At 37.8% G+C, this 22,658-nt stretch overlaps 1 protein-coding gene across 7 annotated transcripts in view; it reads left to right on the forward strand.

Moving 5' to 3' along the window:
* Positions 1 to 22,658, forward strand: part of LOC126382075 (neuroligin-4, Y-linked) — a 240,916-nt gene that overhangs the window by 199,668 nt on the left and 18,590 nt on the right. For all 7 annotated transcript variants that reach the window (XM_050031797.1, XM_050031791.1, XM_050031798.1 and 4 more), the window contains 3 exons: positions 3,596 to 3,712; positions 10,254 to 10,379; positions 21,038 to 21,185. In XM_050031797.1, the coding sequence (XP_049887754.1) occupies positions 3,596 to 3,712; positions 10,254 to 10,379; positions 21,038 to 21,185 (391 nt within the window). The remainder of the gene's footprint in view (positions 1 to 3,595; positions 3,713 to 10,253; positions 10,380 to 21,037; positions 21,186 to 22,658) is intronic.

Raw genomic sequence — 22,658 nt, forward strand, 5'->3', positions numbered from 1 at the left:
AATGATAATAAATTGTGATTATAATTGTTTACAGAGAGCATGACTTTGGAAAAATAAAGGCGAAACATAATAATTATAATAAAGATGCCGCCGATAAAACATTTGAAAATATTGTATCGGATTCTTATTACGGAAGCCATACAATGGGGCTGATTTGAAGATTGCCGTGTTTTGTTAACTTAATTCTGTCGGGTATACACCAACATTAAATTTTTTAAAGGTGTTGTTTAAGGTTTCTTCTTAAAATTGACGTGTGTTCCATAAATTGGTAGCCTGTCGACTAAACATTCATTTCCTTTGCGGCAGATAGGAAAATGATAGGTATAACTTCTGACAAAATTAGGAGGTGGGTTGGAGTCAGCATCGATCCTCAATGCATGTACGATCACGAGCATTAGTATGTATACACTTTGGTACCATGTCACATTAACTTTTTTGACAAATTGAACTGTACGTCTCACTAAATGTCAAATATATTAGCGCGACAGAGTCCTAAAGTGGGTACATTTTACTGCTCATGACTGAAGTAGTAATATTCATATTTACGTTACAAAACACATGTGGATCTAGTTATTTTTTTCTTAAAGCGTATAATATTATCGAAGCACGTAGAAATGCATCAGTTCATAGCACTGCCATCAAGTTTGATATCCAAAACATCAGCGATAATACTCAACATAAAACCTCATAATACAAAGCGCCACACGTTTTCACTACATGTTTTAAAACAGACCTGTTTCACAAAATGCACACAAGACTAGCTTCAGCGCGATTTTTCCTACGAGCGACTGCAACGTACAACAGGGTACTTACTCCAATTTACCTGTTTGTATGCAACGACTAGGTTGCAATTTCTTGAGTTCCCTTCTACGCTAGCTCAGCTTTTGTAAACGAAAGGCCATTCGTTCTAGTTTATTTTAAAAAAAATCGAGGCGTAAATATTATTGATGCTACTGCAATATTGGTCTGTGGCACAATGTGTTATGATGAGAGTGGTCCGTTGAATGGGGTTGCAGAAGCGAGTGAAGAAAAGAGTGAAGAAAAATACAGCAAGTAAGATATCTCTTACTTATTAAAAATGAGTGGGATGCTTTCCTAGAATGACTCAATTTCTCCAACTACCTATTTAATATCTACTAGCCGTGGTAACCCAGTTTGTAGAACGCTCGCCTCTCACTTTGAGGTCGCAGGTTCGAATCCAGCACAGGCCTAAACCAATGATCGTTGAATTTGTTTTCGAGTTCATGTTTGAAGGCAAACAACGTGAGGAAACCCACATTCCCGAGAAATGCATTTTCGTATGTGACCAAACCTGTATTGGACTGGTTTTCCCTTCGCGGGTTGGAAGGTTAGACAGGCAGTCGTTTATGTGAAAAACCGGACCTGTCATATCTTCAGACCTTGTGAAAACGGGAATGAAACTGGGGAGATAATGGCCCCGATTCCTGGAGACACCGTCTAATTTTATTTTAAGTTATATCTGTCATTTTCATATCCGTCGAAAAGGAAAGGGACGGATGATTCACAGCTCTTAATTTTAGGAAGAATGAGTAAATGAACGTGTCGGCTTATTGACTGATGTAAAATTTTTAGACGGTTGGTTTAGATATGTGCTTAAAATTGACGTGTGTTCCATAAATTTTATGCTTGTCGATTACCCGTCCCTTTCCTTTTCGGCGGATAAGAAAATGACAGATATAACTTAAAATAAAATTAGATGGTATTTACAGGAATTAGCACCAATGGTACGTTTAATATCTACTCAGTCTGTATCAACCAACTTCTGGGTTTAAGTAGCACCCTACATGCCTTCTCTCTTTCACGCTGTCCTTTCTGATCCAGTGCAAGTCTCATCCATTACTTTCCGGCGTACCTCATAATGTCATCCGACCATCGGGCCGGTGGTCTGCCTCGATATCGTATATTATCCTTTAGCCACCATTCCTCAACCCCATACGCCATTAAAGCAGCTAAGTGCAATCACATGCTTAACATCCCAGATCACCATTACTAACGTTTCGATATTGTCCTACAAATCTCATAAAACATGTTTACCCTACTACATTGTTTACCCTGAATCCAAAAGTGCAGTTCTTATTCCACAGCTTAAAAGTCTACAAAATAAACAAGACTTAAAGCTGGTACGATAAAAAACTCAGTAAGAGCAACAAGGAGATACCAGAGAAGTTCTAAACAAGGGACGGAGAACGTCAGACGATTCGTCTCGAACTTTCTTTATTACAGCAATCTAACGAAGCAGGCAAAAACCAAAAACTGGGACTAGCTCGCCTTTTACACTGGAACCTTGTTAAGGCAAGTTAAAAAAAAAACTTAAATAGAAAATTCTGTAGCTGACACGCTTGCAAAGAAGTTTCTCATTTTCTATTAGGAAAGCGAAGATTAAATTTGAGAAGAGCGTCGCTATAGAACTGAATTTCCTTTGAGAATGTTGCAGTGATTGTTATATAAACGTGGCGTGGTTGTGAGGCTAGAGTACATAAGTTGTCATGGTAAAATGTGGCTTCAGAGCTCCTCTTTTCAACGTTGACTAGTTAGCATTAATTTTTATTTTGAAGCTACGATTAAGTGTTATTGTTTCTTATTATGATATTTTTTATTATTTATATCGTATTTATATCGTATTTTTATCGTATTTATTCTGCATTGAGAAATTGGTCGGTGTACTGCGGACTGGAAGGCTATTGGGGCAACCACCGTTCTACACGCCCTATCTATGGAGTAATGGCGATTACTCCACCGACAAGAGCGCAGCTCTTAAATAAAGAGAGAGATCGTATTCTTCGAAAAACGAGATGAACTTCATTACATCGACAAGAAAGAAAATATTCAAGGATGATCTCTATGATCAATAGACTCAAGAGCGGCAGTGATTACCACATGATCAGCAGAAGCACATTGAATCTAAATGTAACTGCTGGACTGGTGAAGTCTACACTCCGTCAAATACCAAACCTACTACAGAATGCCGATAACCTCCAGCTCGAACTTCAGAATCTAACGATAAAGAATAATGACATAGAATTATGTATCTACATACACATAGATACATAAATACTAACATAAACAATTCATCTTCTCTCTAGCGTAACCTAACCTAACCTAACCTGAAGTTTTGACAGGTCCGGTTTTTTACAGAAACGACTGCCTGTCTGAACTTCCAACCCGCGAAGGGAAAACCAGCCTAATACAGGTTAGGTCACATACCTCCGAAAATGCATTTCTCGGGAATGTGCACTTCCTCACGATATTTTCCTTCACCGCTGAGCACGTGATAATAATTTATCACCCCAACATGCATTCGACAACAAATTCGGCAATCATTGGTTTAGGCCTGTGCTGGATTCGAACCCGCGATCTCAAAGTGATAGGCAAGCGTTCTATAAATTGAGCTACCACGGTTCCCAATAACATAAACAATTACAGTCTTATAAAGGGGACTATGAAGCATACTTCACCACGCTACTTCACTATGGGATATTGAAGGCCCTTTTTGAGCAACGATTTTACGAGTATTATTTTTATTATGTGTGATTCCTATAGTATTCAATAAAAACCTCTTGTATTCTTGTTACAGGTCTGCTCTTCCACAGAGCAATCTTGATGTCAGGGTCTGGCCTGAGCCCGTGGTCCCTGGTCGCCGACCCCAATAAATACGCAGCAATAGTCGCCACACACGCTAATTGCTCTCCAGGTAATATTTCCAATGTCATTTATTTTATAATATTACCCTGTTTACATACAAAATTATAATTCAAATTCAAAAATATATTTATTCAGTTGGTAACATAGTTACACTTTGAATCGTCAATTTTTACATAACAAACGTCTCATCCGCCTAAAACTACTGCAGCTTCTCACAACCTGTATAGCCGGGGAAAAGAAGCTGCAAGAAAAACCTCGGCACAGGGCCCTAGACGTTCTTTAAAAAATAAAAATAAACATAAATATTGGTATACAGTTGAGTAATTTAGCTGCCTAATATCAGTTCTCAAACAGTTAATCCCATGCATTCATATCTTCTAAATAATCACTAACTTTATAATAACCTTTTTTGTAAAGTTTTTGTTTAACTACTGTCTTAAAACAGTTGAAAGGCAAATTCTGAATGTCAATGGGAATCTTATTGTAAAATCATACATACACAAACCTACGCCTACTTCCCATCGGGGTAAGCAGAGACTATGGAATTCTATTTGCTTCGATCCTGACACACTTCTCTTGCTTTCTTCACACGCCTAGACCACACACACTCTTACTCACTTTGTGACTGTTGTGAGATTAATGACCTGCGTCATCAACCATGGTATCAGGGTTACTATTGAGCAGCCAAAGACCCCTGACACGGCTCTCGTAACGAGTACATACTTACTTAAGTAAATAGTAGCCGGGACCGATTGATCTTATTTTGGACAATCCGGTAATCAGCCTACACACCCCTTATACAGCGTTATACCGTGTTAAGCACTTTTGACTCTACCAGAAAACAATTTATTCAAAATTGTTTAAGAAGAATGAAAGCCAAGCAATTTTCAATCCAATTACTTGAAAATTGGGTTCAATTTTGTTTATCTGTATAGCTACATCAGTGCTAATCACAGTTTTGTGGTAAAGCCGTCTTGGGTCGCTTCCTTTTTCCTCTGCTTTGAAGTCATAATTGAGAATGTTTTTATTTATTTATTTTGACGTGATTTATTGTAGGTTTGCCACAGATGACATTAACTACTTCAATCAATCTATAATACTTTATTCCACAACGACATATACAAAAGAAATAAAAACATACGAATAAAAATGAGCACAATAGGCGGCCTTATTGCTAAACAGCTATTTCTGCCAGGCAACCTCACGGTGAAAGAAGTTTATGCATTAGAGCACGGGATGGTGCAATAAACATATAATGATACCAACATAACTAAAAAATACCGTAATTAAATATGTATTTACATAAAAACACACATGCATAAACACTCATACAACTAGCCTATACAATATAATATTATATAAGGAGAATAAGAAAAACTCTTCCAAGTTATGCCTGCAGGAAAAGCGCCTTCACTCTTGCCCTGAAAGAGCTACTAGGTACTACTGCTTGTCCAGCATGATAAAGTATAGAATGCTTTCAGCTGTCTATCGCCTTGTAGTGAACGTGAACCAAAAGATAGTACTTTCACGAACATTAGGTACGGTCGCGACTTCACGAGCACATTATTTTTTTTTTAGAAAATTGGGCTGGAAGCCTTACTAAGTATGAAATAAATATGAGCGACAGGGCTCTAAACTCGACACATGATAACTTATCATCATAATAGGCCAGCTTCCAACTAATCAGTTACTTTTTACTAAACGTCAAAACACGAAATGACTATTGAATTTGTATGAAATAGCACACTGTGACGTCATAGAAAAACGTGATAAAATGTCGGACGTATTATTACGTTTTTCTTGATTAAAATTCATAAATAAGTTAATTATAGAAATTATCTTTTGTTAGTTTTAGATCTGGGGGGTTAAAATGGCCATATCGAAGCAATTCATCTAAGAAAGCAATATTGCTATATGAATTTTGTTTGCATTGCGCACTTGCTTTTATATGCACAAATGCCAAATTGCAATATTGTTTCTTTTGATGAATTGCTTCAATGTGGCCTTTTTAATCCCCTGTCTTTATTTAGTAATCAGAATTTCATAATTTACTACCCAATTGTCCATCTATGGACTTCGATATCAATGGTATATCGGCATTTTTTCTTCCGGTTTCTGACTCACTGCGCGCAATAAATTCTTCGCATTTAAGTACTTTTTGTTCGAAACTTCACCTAATCTTCGTGCAAGATTTCTGGGACCAACTGATTTAAACCCTCAAAACCGCTGACTACAGCATTGTGGGGGATATTACGTGGATATATGTCAAAAAGCCGCTTTTGCGGTGTGCAGGATTCCACCCGGCCTAGTTGGTGCTGAATACATTTTTGAAGGTATCATTACTTACTAGAACAGACAAAGCCCTTTTCCCAATTCATTCATGTGCTCGCTGTGACATAGGTTAAATGATTTGCTCACGATCGTAAGAAATACGAGTCTATTTTTATTTGTTTTGTTTTCTTTTTCTCGAAAATCTTGGCTGGATTTTCTCATTCATAGCCAACCCAACTTAACAGTGACAAGTGAACATGCAATATACCAAACAGTTTTTGGTCGTAAGTGAATTTGTTCCTGCGTATATAAACACACGCATACATACATAAAATCACGCGTATTTCGCGTTGGGATAAGTGACGGAGACCACGGAATAAAATTTTTGTAAAACGGTTGGAGTTTTCTTTTATCGTGTGGGGGATTCTAGTGTCAGGGTTATTAGTGGGCTCACTACCTTTGCCTTTTGCTAGCTACCAAAGGCCCTTGACATGACTCATGTAACGAAGACATCAGTCAGTAGTAACCAGGACCAACAGCTTAACGTGCCTTCCGAAGCACGGATCACTTTACTTACGGACATTCAGATGATCAGTCTGTAAAGTCTTAACCAAACTGGGGAGCACAAGTGATTTTTGTGATACGTTCCAATCGGGATTCGAGCCCGAGATCTCTGGATCTTGTGCTCAACGCTCAACCACTGAACCAAGACGAGCACGGTAGTAGTAGTATATTTGGAAAACAGTAGTAGTACCTATCCATCTCAAGCCTTTACATCTTTATCAGATGATTCAAACAGCGTTTCTGTGGCAGCTTTTAAAATGGCTATAAAGTCCGATGCGAGAGCGACAGTATCGGCCGCACGACTGGCATTGTAGTTGAGTTATTAGTAGAGTTATTAGACGGCACAGGTGGTAAATCAGCCCTTTCATTTAGTAGTAACTATAGTATTTTGAAATAATAAATATTATTCTTTAGGTGATGCTCTGATAACTTGTCAACGTGTGGTTTGTCATCCATCTTAGAACGAATATCAGCGCTCGCGGCACGGGTACTGCAACGCTAAATCCAGGGTTTCGACCAATAGCTGTTCGACGTTTATACACGTAGATACCATTCGCTGCATCTATAGCTCAAAGCCGTCGATATAAATCGCACCGCGCGCGGTACAGAATTCGTACCGCCGCCGGTCGTGAAGGTATGCAGCCAGCATATATTATTGAATATAATTATACCGAACAAAAACATTTTCATGTAAAATGTTGCCATTACGAGATCATGCTCCATACCCCCTCCGGTTGATTGAGGGGAGGCCTGTGCCCAGCAGTGGGACGTATATAGGCAGTTTATGTATGTACGAGATCATATCGATCGCAATGTGAAAAAGTTATCAGATCTCATGTAAAGCCAAACTTGTAACTCTACAGGAGCTAACTATACGAACTCTAAGTTTACAAACTCTACACATTACGGAAAAACATTGGGCTTGTCATGTTATTTATATGTATATACCTAGTGTAAATATTTACACCAAACTACCTATGTAAACCTGAAATTTTGTTTTCTTGCGACTCAATTACGCGAGAAAATATTGGATAGGCCTGTTTTTTTATGCGCGACGGTGTTTAGGGATACGAATTATCATATGTATAAAGGTACAGACTTGTCTCGATACAGCATCAAAAGCTCCCTTGGGGGAACTAAAAGTTTACTACAAAGGAAATTGGTAAGGGAGATAGAGGGATCCAATTTCTGGTCTTCGGAATTTGGAACTACATGAAACAAGCGGAGATAACGCTATATAGGTATTGTTTAGAATTCTGAATATCGGAAACATTTTTTTTTTGAATTTTAAGTGGATCAAACTGTTCGAAAAATAAAAGTAGTTGATGTTTCAAGTCTAAACTTCTCTATGTAGGCAATCAGAAGACAACTTGCAACCACTGTTTTTACGAAGTTCTAAGACAGATATTATGAAGAACTTTATGGTGACCAGAAGTCTTCTGTCTGTTTGATGTTTTTTATTCGCTCCCATGAAGCATGAAGCCATATCTAACATAGGTGTCCGTCCGCCAGTCACCTTTTAATGTTATTTTATTAAAATGTCTAGTGATGTGTGCCTACACCAGGTAGCACTATGTGGCAGCAATTATTGAGCACCATTTCATCTTAAAATAGCCGACAAAATACGAATGACCGGCAACTCTGACGGACACCAACTTAGTAGGTATATCCTACATATTGTTTATTTGTTTGTAATACTCTTCATTACTTTTAATATAATCCTTCCAAGTGGCCAAGAGATTGTATGCGATATCGGGGTAGACCACCAGCCCGGTGGTGGTTGGATGACATTGTGAGGTACGCCGGAAAGCATTAAATGAGACTTGCAGAGGACTGGAAAGGATGGTGTGAATTAGAGGAGGCCAATACCCAGTTGTAGGAGGCTGAGTAGACAAATAGATAGACCTTGTTATATGTTCTCTAAAAATAAAAAATAAAAATAATAAAATAGCTATTTCGGTAAAATCTCCGTCAGTGTGGGTTGTTTCTCGTGTTAAATTATATACTATTTGCTTCTTTATGCTGTTTATTTAAGACACAAATATAATACAAGTATTTTCTAAGAAGATAGTTTACTTTCTATAAGTCTGTGAGATAATTATATTAATATCAGAATTATGTTTCGTCTAGTTCCATCACTCCCCCTCCACCTCGACCTCGTTTCTTCTTCCGTCGTTAACTTGTGTTTAATTATGTTAATATACGTCGTACCTTCACAGTTTTGGGTCGATATTTGTAATCCCGTGAACGATGTAATAATTTTACCTTTTGGCGACTGCAAATGGTTGGCAGGAAGTCGACGGAAATGAAAAACAAAACTATACAAATATCACTGTTTTACTAAATTAATACATGGAGGGAAAAGGAAAATACAAAACGAAAACGATGATGGTGGAAGCGAAATTCAGAAGACAAGAAAAAAGACAAAAAAGTATCAAGATACGGAAGAACAAAGCAGATTAATTCTTTAAACTTAAGGAGATTTTATATAAAATGTATAAAAACCATATCAAAAATCTTCGGGCGTCGTTTAGAGTGACCTGTTTCAAGGAGCTTGGCCCTCTATTGTCACTGTTTGATGTAATATTATCTGATTGCCGTATTTGTTGTTGGCATTGATGTATTATTGTTACTGTAGTAACACGTCGTTCTCAGAAATCAAAATAATTTATTCAACGTAAATATCATAGATAAACTTTAGAATGTCAATCTTTTAAATCAATGTAGGTATATATTTTTTTAGTTTGCCTGGATTGTCCCACTGCTGGGCCAAGGCTTCATTTCTGCCTGTCCTGAGCGATCTCTCTCCAACCCGTCTGAAACGCGTCCAAGTCGTCTCTCCATCGCTTCCTGTGTCTGCCTCCAAGAGGTGTCCACTCAGTAACAACTTTTGCCCACCTATCATGTTTCATTCGACAAACATGACCGGCCTACTCCCACTTCAACTTTGCAGCCTTTTTGCTCACGTCCACTATGCGAGTCTTTGAGCGCAAAACACATTACAAGTATACACATATACATTACAAGTTATTTAATAACTAGAAGAACACTTGTAATATCAGGATTTTTTTACATTTAAAAATGTAAAAATGTATATGTGTATACTTGTAATGTGTTATAAGCTTTTTTACATAAAGGAAGCTTCAGATTAATTTTCTGACAAATTCAAAGTACTGTCTGGTATTTTATTGTAAAAACGAACGTTCTTATAAGTTGTTGTTGTAACAAAGGATACTTTTGGTTGTATGACGTGTGTGTAATGGAAGGTTTTCTTTTTTTGGGAAAATTATTTTTATACCTTTGTACTAGCTATCCAGTCATAGTTGATGCTATCTGAGACAAATCTACCTTTAGTCACGTGAAAAGAAATAAAAAGTTTACTACAGTTAGCCAAACTCCCTGGCTGGCAAAACATAGAAGAATTCAAACAACGCGGCAATGCTGCTAGGGTGATGGTTTCGCTTGGACCAGAATAGTTAAAAGGCCATATCGAAGCAATTCATCTAAAAAAGCAATATTGCTATTTGAAATTTGTGTGCATTGCGCACTTACTTTTCGCAAATGTCAAACTGGAACATTGCTTTTTTGATGAATTGCTCTGCTCAGACTCAGAACTCGTCAGATCTAAATTAGATGGATATATTAAACTTACGAGTGTTTCTGATAATCTGTGAAATGTTTTCTTTTTTAATGAGTAAATTGTAATTCACTGCATTTAGAAACTGTAACTATACCTATATGTATTTTGTCCCCAGAATTAACACCACCAGCCCTGCTCCGGTGTTTGCGAGAGCGACCTTTGGAGTCTTTGCTCTCAGCACCAGTGCAGGCACCTGACTTTGCCTACGCCTTTGGACCGAGTGTCGACGGTGTCGTTATAGGTAAGCAAATCACCTTTTTGCCTTTTAACAAGAGATTTTTATTTAGTGACGGAGAGTCCTCAGCGCTTGCCATTTATTCAATGTCATATGCTGCAAATGCGCATAAGGTTACGACAAAAAAAAGTAAGGTTGTTATAGATAGCATTTGCTACTAGAAAACTACTAGAAAATCTTCAGGTTAGGTAAGCGGACCCTGTGAAAACGGGATAGCGCTAGGATGATGATTCGCTACTGTATAAATTGGCAGTACTAATGGCCCTTACCTCGTAAAGAATGAAGTGTTTGAGGGTACTGAAGTAGACGCAATGGTTGACTCAGGAAATGACTAAAAAAATTGTGTCAGAAAAAAGTGACCCCAAATAGTTCAAGTGAAGGAGAGAAATTTTTTATGCCTCCAGCTGTATCAGTATCGGGAAGCTGAAACATTAATCTCACACCATTTGTTTGCTGCTCACTGTGAATGATTTTCCAATTTGTTTCTGAAATCATGTTTGGATCATAAATGATTATCACGTGTTCGTGCTCGGCGGTGAAGGAAAACATCGCGTGAATACCCACATTACCGAGAAATGCGATTCGGAAGTATGTGACCTAACCTGTATTGGGCTGGCTTCCTTCGCCGGTTGGAAGGTCAGACAGATAGTCGCTTCTATAAGAAACCGGATCTGTCAAATCTTCAGGTTAGGTAAGCGGACCCCGTGAAAAACGGGATAACGCTAGGGAGATATGTTGATTGGCCACCGTTATCATGACGTCAGAATAGTATATTACCAAAACGTACCTTCGCCCTTAAAATAATCGTGTTAAACCTTAGAACTAGAGCAAAACTTAAATTAGGAACAATGACAAGTACGACCTATGTCAAAGTCAGTACAAACTGTAAATAGAATAAAGCAATATCTCACCAACCAACAAGTTAGGATTCCAACCGCAGAACCCGAAAACTAAGAAATAACAACCCGAAGCAAATTCACGAGTAACACGGATAAAGAAAATACGTGCTCTGAATACACAACGACCCTCAAACACACGCCTGAACAGAGTTTTTTGGTACTTAAATGCGGATTTATAAATTATTACTTGTAAAAGAACAATACCCTGTTTTTATCCATACATTTTAAATTGATCGGTTTATAACAAAAAACGTAGTGATCAGCTGTTTTAGCGCAGATAGGTAAAGAACGATAGGGCCTTTTCTGTATGTTTGTTTTTATCTAGGTACCAAATCTTTTCCTTCATACCCTATATCCTTGTTTTCTGTTGATGAGGGGAGGCCTGTACCCAGCTGTGGGATGTACATTTATATAGGGTAGGCTATTTGAATCCGTGATAGCCCTTTTTGGAAAACGCGTGACTTACATCGTAGTATGATATTATAATACAACCCTGATACAACCCAAAACAAATAATTATTATAGAGAAAGATTGTCGTCATATTTAGTGCCAAAAATATTTAATAAAATAAGCTTGTTAAGACACAATAATAAGTTAAGTAAAAATCTGTTAAAATTAAAACTAAGAAGAGTATTGCTCGATAGCTAGTAGTAATTTATTATTTGTATTAACAATTACTGTCGGTAGGTTGTAAATCTACCGTTTAAGTTTTTCATTTAAATAAATTAATAAAAAAAAAAGTATCACGGATTTCGGGTCGACGGCAAAAATGACGGGGTCATTTTTACCCACGACGGAACGGAGCAGGTATATGCGTTTAGGGTGAGAGATGTTTGTGTGTGCGTTTGTGCAAAGTAATGTTATCACTTATCTTCTAAACTAATGATCCGATTTTGATGCGGTTTTCAATAACGGGTTTTTGTTTGATGAGTTCATGTTATTAGACAGGTGTCATGTCTGTAACTCAATAGGACACGTTAGGAAAAAACTGTAAACATCCATATTCATTGTTAAGGTACTTAAATATATCTATTACAGATGTCTCGAGATATCAACTCTTTTTTTAGAAAGTATTTTTAAGTCTAATATAATATTTCGTTACATAATAATTGGGTTAAGTCGGGGGTTTTGAGTTATTTTATTCTTTTTCGATAAGATTTTTACCGTCGTGGGTTTTTTTCAAAATTTTTAATTTTGCTTAATTTTTGACTAGTGTGTTTATGTTTGACTAATGTTGCAATGCGGCTAACTAAACTTGTGAGCTGCACTGTAGGACAGACGCCGGACCCGTCTGCAAATGTCGTTTAACAGTTTCTAATAAGCAAAACTCGTTTCACAAACAGAACTTCTGAATGAGGGAATTTCCTATGTTCCTCAAAAACAATGTAGATGGCGCTGTACAGATTTTCCTTCGTTGAACCTTCTAATTTCGTAGATAACTGACATAATGCATCTTTTATCTTTGTTTCTGAGTATAAAAATAATCATGACCCTTTTTACTACATCAGGGACAAATACGTCTTCCACCTATTATTATTCTGATCAAAATAAAGAGAATTAATATACGTAGCAACATAATTTTATGTTTTTTTTTTTTGACGTGACTTATTGTAGATTTGCCGCAGATGGCATTAACTACTTGGCCGGACAAATGGGGAGCGCTGAAGGCTCTCACCCGGTACAACGTTTAAGACAACAGGCCTGAGGGTGCCCAGTTGGGCGCGAACGTCGGCTCAGGGCGTCGTCTGAAAGGAAAAATATTTGAAAGAAATAATCGACCCTAGTGGGTCGATAGCGATAAGCGCTGAATGAGGGAAATCGTCGACCACGCCGGCGGGGTCGGTATCGGGGACCTGAAGTGTTTGGTGTCGCGAGCTGATTGGCTGCCTCTATGGCTAGAGTAATCGGGTCGTCGGGATCGTATATTACGTCCTTCGGACGCCGATACTTTTCAGTACCGTCCCTAAGCGGAATGTACTCGGAAGCCGCAACTACCAGGGGATTTGGGTGGTGCGGAGCAGAATCGAAAAAACGTTTGGAAGCTAATTTGAGCCATTGGGCAATGGTTGGCAGACCTAGGTCAATGTGCAGATTTTCATTGCGAAGGAACCACGGAGCTCCCGTGGCTTTCCGCATGAAACGATTTTACCTGTAGACGGTGAATTTGAGAGGGGCTCGCGTGAGCGAAAACTACCCCTGCATAGGTCATGATCGGACGGATGAATACGTCTTCCACCTATTATATTGAGAATGAATATACGTAGCAACATAATTTTATGCGTAATATGATCCAGCTTCTGCCATAACATTGTATTTTGGGATAATTATGTACCCTAGTACTGAGAAAATAAGTAATTATCACGTTAAAGCTGTACAACGCAAAAAATATCGTTTTTGGTGAACATATCCTGGAAAGTCCCTCATTTCTAATACCGTGCTTCCGTGCTTCGGAAGGCACGTTAAGTCGTTGGTCCCGGTTACTACTTACTGATGTAGGTAAGTAGTCGTTACATGAGCCATGTCAGGGGCTTTTAGCGGCTCAATAGTAACCCTGCCACCAGGGTATGATGTTGGTACCCCACCTCACAACCCACACGATAGAAGAAGAATACAACTACGTTGTTTAACCGCTACGTGAATGGAAACTAGACGTCCATTTCATAATTAACCCGGTCATACAAAAAGACTTTGATTTAGAAAATAGTAGCGTTTCGTGCTGGTCTGTTTATTAACAGGCGTCACTGTTCCAAAGCAAATTACGGCCATACAAGCTGTTTCTGTACACGCAATTATAACGCTAATATAGGGATCTGGGTGCGATCGATTTTATAATTAACTTTAGTTACAGCTGTTGTTTATTAGTTCCCCGGCCGCGGAAGGGTTAACGCCCTCATAAACTGGGGCCAGTGGTTTTTTATTCGCGAAAAGTAAATTTTATTCACGTTTCCGCAAGTCTTTTGGTTTATTTCCAACAACCGTTTGGTTAATATTAAGTCTGCTTGCACGGCAAAAGTTTCAGTTTCTTGATAAGGCAAATATTTGTTCAAAAATTGATGACGCGCTTCGTTTAAGTTTGTGTTTATGAATGTTTCTTTCTACGATATACCAAAAAGGGCCAAAAGTTTTCAGGTCATACACATTCATAAACTCGCGCCGGAGACACCTACAAAAGCACTCAGAAAATTGAGTAAAATATTATTATCATCCTCATCTCCCTAGCTCTGTCCCATTTTTCACAGGGTCCGTTTACTTAACCTGAAGATTTGACAGGTCCAGTTTTTACTGAAGCGACTGCCTGCCTGGCCTTCCAACCGGCGTAGGTAATACAGATTAGGTCACATACCTCCGAAAAAGCATTTCTCGTGAATGTGGGTTTCCTCACTATGTTTTACTTCGCCGCTGAGCACGTGACAATCATTTATGATCCAAACATGAATTCGTAAACATATTCGACAATCATTGGTTTACGCCTGTGCTGGATTCGAACCTGCCACAACAAAGTGAGAGGCAAGCGTACTACCAACTGGGGTAGCCGGTTCACGGCTATTGAGTAAAATGTAATTTCATTAAATATTATTTTTGTTCCATTGTTTATTAAGTACACAAAACTTTGCGTTGTCACTTGAGTGCAGTTTATTTTCATCAAAATGATCTTCTTTAAAAGAAATATCAACATTGTTACTGAACAATTTATGGACAACAATAAAAATAACTTTTACAAAATTACAATTCAAATCAAACTTAACAAAGAACCTAGACACAATAAAATACTTTCACCATTCACCATTGATGTTAAGTATGTTACTAGAATTTTCTATTCACGTTAACATTGTACGACAAACGTATCTATAGAGGTCGCTATTATTGATATGGGTATTAAATAAGTTTCCACCACAACATGCCAAGTTATTGATGTCCACTTCGCAAAAACATTAGCTACATCTATCAGAACCAATAAGAGAACAATTTGCTACAGACAATTTTGGCGCTTCTGAAATATTCTCTTAGACGGTGAACTTTCCAATATAATAATGGAACTCATCGATTGGTGAAGATAAGCTGCCGTCTCGGCGACAAAACTCTCGGTAACTTCGTTGCGATGCTGTCGGAATTTGTTACAAGAATTTTCTTCAAAGATAGGGGTCTGAGATACGTCGCGTAGCGTCTATATTCTAGGCGTGGACTCGAGCGATACAAAGTTTATAGGATCGACATTGTTGTGTCGTTAGGGATGTTAAATATTTTAAATGCAATTTTATTCGCTTCTATTTCTATAGAAGAAACTCGACATGTCAAACGTTGAGATTCGGTAAGCGGTCCCTGTCTTCTTCTATCGTGTGGGTTGTGAGGTGAGGCACCAACCTCATCAACCCTAGTGTCAGGTTGTTATTGAGCCACCAAACGCCCCTGACATGGCTCATTTAACGACTAATTACTTTCATCAGTAAGTAGTAACCGGGACCTACGGCTTAACGTGCCTTCCGAAGCACGGATCATCTTATTTTTTGGAGAATCGGGTGATCAGCCTCTAATGTCCTAACCAAACTAGGGATCACAAAGTGATTTTTGTGATATATCCCCCACCGGGACTCAAACCCGGGACCTGTGGATCGTGAGCCCTACGCTCAATTACTGGACCACGGAGTCCGAGCGGTCCTTGTGAAAAACTGGGTAACGCTAGGGAGATGATAATTAAGTACAGTTTCATTAATGTTTTTTCCACTGTGTCATATCTTTCATACATCTTATTACTTTTGTTTCCACCTTTTTTATGTAATTTAAAGTTTTAGCATTATAAGCTACTAGCTTTCCGAGGGTTTTCGTTATCGGACGTGACAAGTTTACCCCACCTCTAAAATAATATAAAAACTATCCTATGTTCTTTACTAAGACCTAATTTATCTCTGTATCAAATTTCATCAAAATCGATTGAGTAGTTAAGGCGTGAAAGCGTAAAAGACAAGACAGACATACAGTTACTTTTGCATTTATAATATTGTTAGGGATCTGTACATGTTATCGTTGTTACTTAAAATTTTATTCTACACTAGACCTAGTGGTACATTGACCAAATTGAAGATTTCCTTAGAAAAGTTAAAGTAGAAACGATCTACTCTGAATCGGCGTGTATGTATGACACTATTGATGAAGGTGGATGAAGCAAGAGAAGTGTGTCGAATCAGGATCGAAGCGAATGGAATTCCATAGTATTACCGCGGTGTGAAATATAATCTGATTTTATGTATACTGTATGTATGATATTGTACATTATTTTGCGGATATATAAATGGAAATTATACCACCTTAAAATCATGCCAAAGAACATTATTATTGTCTTTTTTTTGTGAAAATTATAAGCGATGTTATTATCTTGATTTTGTGTGTGGCGTCCTTTTATAATAAATCATTTCTGTACTATTCTTCTTTCCAATGTCAAATGTCTTTCCAATTCGTCGCCTCTATAAACAAAGAAAGATCACAGGAGCTGTAGATTCTATTTTTTCAGTTCAAAAGATATATTTTGTGACTGGCAATACATGTAGGTATATTCTTATTTGTACCTACTGTCTTATTGTAAACAGGAAAGTCAAGGATGAAACAGACTTTTTTCATCACAAATATATCACCTCTACGCATAAATTGAAGCGTAATTTCCTCCTTCCGACTCGCATTAACTAAATAACATAAAAAAAAAACCCCTGGTATCCCGAAAGGAGTAGGCAGAGTTGTATATATGTCGCTTTAAGTTTCATGTTATGACATGGGACTTCTCCCTATTGGGACCCCCAATTGGGCTTGAGTCTATTGTCATTATCCGCGCAGTACTCTTGAAAACCACGCGGTGTCAATTATTTAATAATAATAATAATAATAAGTTTAATAATAATAATAATAAGTTTAATAATAAGTTTATTTCCAAAAAATAATTGTTACAATGAAAATTAGAATGGTTGTACTTAAAATACAAGGATGTGATTCGCTGTTCCCTAAACTAGGTAAAAACCTGTATCTTAGGGGTCAGTGAGTCTGGCAAAGCGTTGGAATAATGTCTGTACATTACTCCAACGCACATGTACATACAACTTGTAACTGGTCTGTACCAGAGTTATGTTAATCCATATGCGCAGTGGAAAACAGTAAATAATAATAATAAAAAAAGAAATAATAAAAGAAAAGGTGTGTGTGTGTGTGTGTGTATCTGTGTGTGTGTAAGTGTGTGTGTGTGTGTGTGTGTGTGTGCGTTGGGTGTATGTGCACGTGTGTGTGAGCGTTACTAAGATTAGATTAGATTTAAGATCTAATACACAAAACAAACTTGTCTTAGAACCCGAATCGGGATAATAACCCGTGATACTACGATACAAAGTAGGCTTTCACTGATTTCTTAACTAAATACGGCAATTTATTTCTCCTAATTTACAACACGTGTTCCTTTTACGGCTATCTGTGAAGTTGTTTCATTATGTTAATAAGATCCTGCAAAAGCTTTTGCTTAAACGCTTTCCTGCTATAAAAGACACCGGTTGTATCACACAAATACTATAATAGTTTGCTATTATTGCTACTGGAATAGAGTTACAGTCATTAATAATCTCGGCGAAGACAATTTTATAAGTCGTCTAATTTCTCTCATATCAAACCAGCCTTGCAAAAACTATCAACCCTAACATTGGTATAACGCGACATAATACGGTGGCACCCAACTTGCTCTAGCTTTCAAAGCCCGTTGTTGTTTTCACTTTGGCAGCATTCTTTCCGGTTGTCAGCCAGAGCGCGTCCGAGGCGCGTTATTAAATTGTCCCAGGGAACTTTTCTCATCTTGCCTCGACGAAGAGTTAGCCCAGTTTGCTGAACAACAAGGGATTTTTTGATTCGGGGCAACGCTTCCCTTTGTCGTCGAAGACAATTATGGCGTCAAGTTATAGCCGCGTATAGTTATAACTATTAAATATTATGGTACTGATCATCTCCCTAGCGTTATTTCGCTTTTTCTCACGGAGTCCACTTACATAACCCATAGAGTTAGCCAAGTCGAAAAACATCCATTTTCACTAAAACAGTATTACGGCGATAAGGTTCACCACCTTCACGTTGGTCTAATAGAAGCCTCGGTAAGGTCTTGCGATGGATGTTTTACTTTTTTTTTAAATATAAGCTCGCGTTTAACCACGATCTCACCTGTGGTCTAGGGTGGATCACGCTTACCAAACAAATGCCTATTCACTCTAGCCTTGAAGACTCCCAGATTATAACAAGTATGAAAAACAGACGACGGCAGGCAGTTCCAGTCCTTCGCTGTTCGCATCAAAAAGGAAAAGGCGAAATGTATAGTGCAAGTTTGTGGTATATCCACAATATAAGGATTAAATGCCCGCCGCTTAGTTATCCGTAGATGGAATGGAGTGGGTGGAATTAACTGGTAAAGTTCCTGCGCACACTCACAGAAGTCTATCCTATAAAAGACCGCCAGACAAGCTATCCTTCGTCTGTTATCTAGACTTTGGAGTTATCTATTCATTATTAAAAAGTATTTTCAGCTGTGTGTATAAACTCAATTTGCTATAAACGAACAATAACAAATATAACAAAGACCATGCAATATATCAATTAGAACAAATATACAACAACGCACCACGGGTTTGGTGCGTTGGCCTTATTGCTCAGACAGGAATTTGTACCAGGAAACCTTACTATTATAACTATAGAAGTTACTTAAAAACTTTGCCTCCGTTAGAGGTTGGTCGTAAAATCCCGTATTACTGAGCACCTACGTCCTAAATGGATCCCCATGCGGAATTAGGTCTGCCAACCATTGTCCAATGGTTCAGATTAGCTTCAAAACGTTTTTTTCGATTCTGCTCCGGCGCGGAGCAGGACACAAATCTTCTGTTAATTGCGGCTTCCGAATACATCCTACTTAGAGACGGTATAAAAAAGTATCGTCGCCCGAAGGACGTAATTTACGATCCAGACGACCCGATTATTCTAGCCATAAAGGTGGCCAAATCAGCTAGCGACAACAAACACTTCAGAACCCCGATACCAACTCCGCCGGCGTGGTCGATTATTTCCCTCATTCAGCGCTTATCGCTATATAATCCTCTCAGACGACGCCCTGAGCCGAGATTCGCGCCCAACTGGGCACCGTCAGACCTGCGATCTCCATTTGTCCGGCCAAGTAGGTACTGCCATTTGCAGCACATCAACAATAAGTCACGTCAAAAAACACATGCAAAATTTGAGCCTGTTAGCACTTATAGTTCCTGAAATATCACGATATCTCAGGAACTCATCACGATGAGAGAATGAGTCAATGACCTTTTACTTATATGTATATAACATTTATATACAGGGTGTTAGTGACATCGTAGCGAATACTAAGGGGGATGATTTAGACCATGATTCTGAGTTGATATCAAGTGGAATTTTCCGTCGCAAAATTCATGTTATTTTTTAGTTTTTTTAAATTATTTTCATTTCTATACTTTTGTGGTGGAAAATTCCTCAGTTAACTCAGTAGGTATTTGTTACGATGTCACTTACACCCCGTCTAAGTACGTACATATAGGTAGCCATACAAGTAGGTATAGGTGTTAGTGACACCGTAACGAATACTCAAGGGGATGATTCAGACCATGATTCTGAGTTGATATCAAGTGGAATTTCCTGTCGGAAATTTCATGAAAATGTTTCTGTTTTATTACATTATTTTCATTTCCATACTTTTGCGACGAAAAATTCCACTTGATATCAATTCAGAATATTATGGTTTGAATCAACCCTCAAAGTTTTCATTACGATGTCACTAACACCCTGTATATGTATGTATCTATACCCTTAATGTAAATCATCTTAGCCACGTGCGAGTAGAATTTCTCAAGTGCGCCTACATTGGTAATATGAAGCGCTGTTACGTAAAGCGGGTAATGTATTAAATTGGTTTTGCTTGTACGCCTGAAATGGAAGCGTTTTATAAAACTTTATGTGTGTGTGTATGAACAGTGAACGTTTGTGAGACTCTCGTAAAAGACGTTTTGTGGTTATTTGGCAGACAACAGAGGTAATAAAGCGAGTATTCATAAAAGATAACTCGGATGTAGACAAGATGAAATACAGAATTGACAAGCCGTAAAGACACAGTGCCGGATTCGTTTTCTTACTTCGTTGGTCATATTTCATCCGACCTATTTTCTCATACACGTGTTGGTATGTTTGTAAATCATTGCCAATTGTGTTATAATGAAAACACAATAAGATCATTTACGCATTAAAATAAATTTAAAGAATTATTGGCTTCAATACTCGTGATCAAATCTTCTTTTTCTATCGATACTGTATTTTAACCGACTTCATCAACCCTGGTATAAAGGTTACTATTCAGTCACCCCTGACATGATTCATATTAACGACTAAGTACTTATATATTTACTTATTAATATTAGGACAATTTGTTCAGTTGGGGTTTCTCAGATGGTTCGGACTTAAAGTGCAAGTGCGGCATTGTTCCCCAAACGATGGAACATCTTACTTCATGTCCTGCGTGCCCAAACACCTGCACGCAGGAGGATCTAATGAGCGCTGCAGATAGCGCCATACTTGTTGCCAAGTTTTGGACCCATACTTTTTAGTTTGCCATCGACACGATAAGAAGAATATTATCTGGGACTTACTACATAGAATCAAGCGTTCTTTCCATTGGAGTACAACGCCTTCCAAAAGTCTACAATAATGATTATTATCATATCTTGTTCACTCCATAACAGATACTGGTGACATGCTCGTCAACCAAGACAACGGGTATGAGTGGGGTGGACAGGCGCTCGCCCGACCAGCTACCGGCAAGAACCAGAATGCCATCAACATTATCAACGCTGTCTTGATGAGGAAGAGCGCTGTGGCTCAGCTTACCAAGTAAGTATTTAGTTATAAGATAATTCATTAATAGTTCAGTATATGCAAATACTTAATACTCCTGGCGATGCATAATTAATAGGCCTAATGCAAAGTAAATGGAAATGAGCTAAGGAGAAGAAAGAGATTCGACAAACGCGTATTTTACTAAAACACCAATGTAGCGCCACAACCTTGTGATTCCTTTGACGGAAAGAAATTTATTACCTACGCAAACACGCTGATAGGCTATCCTTATCACCTATCTTAGGACTTCGTATCAACAGCAGCTGCAAGTTGTCTTTGATTACTGTGCATTATTATTAGTGATGTGCCTTATCGTTAAAAATGTATATCCGCGGATACGGATCTGAATACGGATATTTAGTGTAAAGATCCGCGGATACGGATACATATCTTTATTTTCTTAAAAAAAAGATTAAAGTTTTAGTTATTTCATTGTTATAAAAGTGATATTTTATTTTGCTTTCATTATAAAGATCTAACTATATAAATGTTTGCAATATAAAGATGTCAAATATTTGATTTTAAGAAATAAAAACAATCTGAATGGAATTTTATAGTTTTTAATTTAATAATTCTACTTAATCACCTGAACAAGATCCGTAAAAGATCCGCGTGAAAAGTAACGGACACGGATACGGATACGGATTTCTTTTATCTCGGATATCCGTGGATACGGATACGGATATTCGGAACATCACTAATTATTATATATAACAGAATCGATCGGTCTAATCTCGATTGATATACGTCACTATGCTAATGAAAGTTACAACACTGGCTTATGTACGGATGTAACTCGTACGGCGCCTTGAAGCTACTATAAAACATTATCGACATTAAAATGTAGATGCCCGTGTAAACTTTTAACGTAATATTTATCTATATTCTCATTACTCGTGTACTTACATAATTATTGAAAAATATAATGTAACGGCGGAGGCACACATAAAAATAATTGTTGCTTGATATTTCGTCCAGATAATATAATACTGGGTGTTAGTGACATCGTAACGAATACTGAGGAGGTTGATTCAGACCATGATTCTGAGTTAAAATCAAGTGGAATTTTCCGTCGCAAAATTCATGATTTTTTTTAGTTTTTTTAAATTGGAAAATTCCACTTGATATTAACTCAGAGTAATCAGATGAATCATCCCTCTCAGTATTCGTTACGATGACAATTACACCCCGTACAAGTACATACGGTAGCCATATAAGTAGGTATGGGTGTTAGTGACACCGTAACGAATACTGAGGGGGATGGTTCAGACCATGATTCTGAGTTGATATCAAGTGGAATTTCGTGTCAAAAAATTCATGAGAATTTTTCTTTTCTTTTTAATTATTTTCCAATCCATACTTTTGCGACGGAAATTTCTACTTGATATCAACTCAGAATCATGGCCTGAACCACCCCTCAAAGTTTTCGTTACGATGTCACTAACACCCTGTATATAATTATGTTGC

The sequence above is a fragment of the Pectinophora gossypiella genome, chromosome 3, assembly GCF_024362695.1.
Source record: "Pectinophora gossypiella chromosome 3, ilPecGoss1.1, whole genome shotgun sequence".
In the NCBI taxonomy this organism is placed as follows: Eukaryota; Metazoa; Arthropoda; class Insecta; order Lepidoptera; family Gelechiidae; genus Pectinophora; species Pectinophora gossypiella.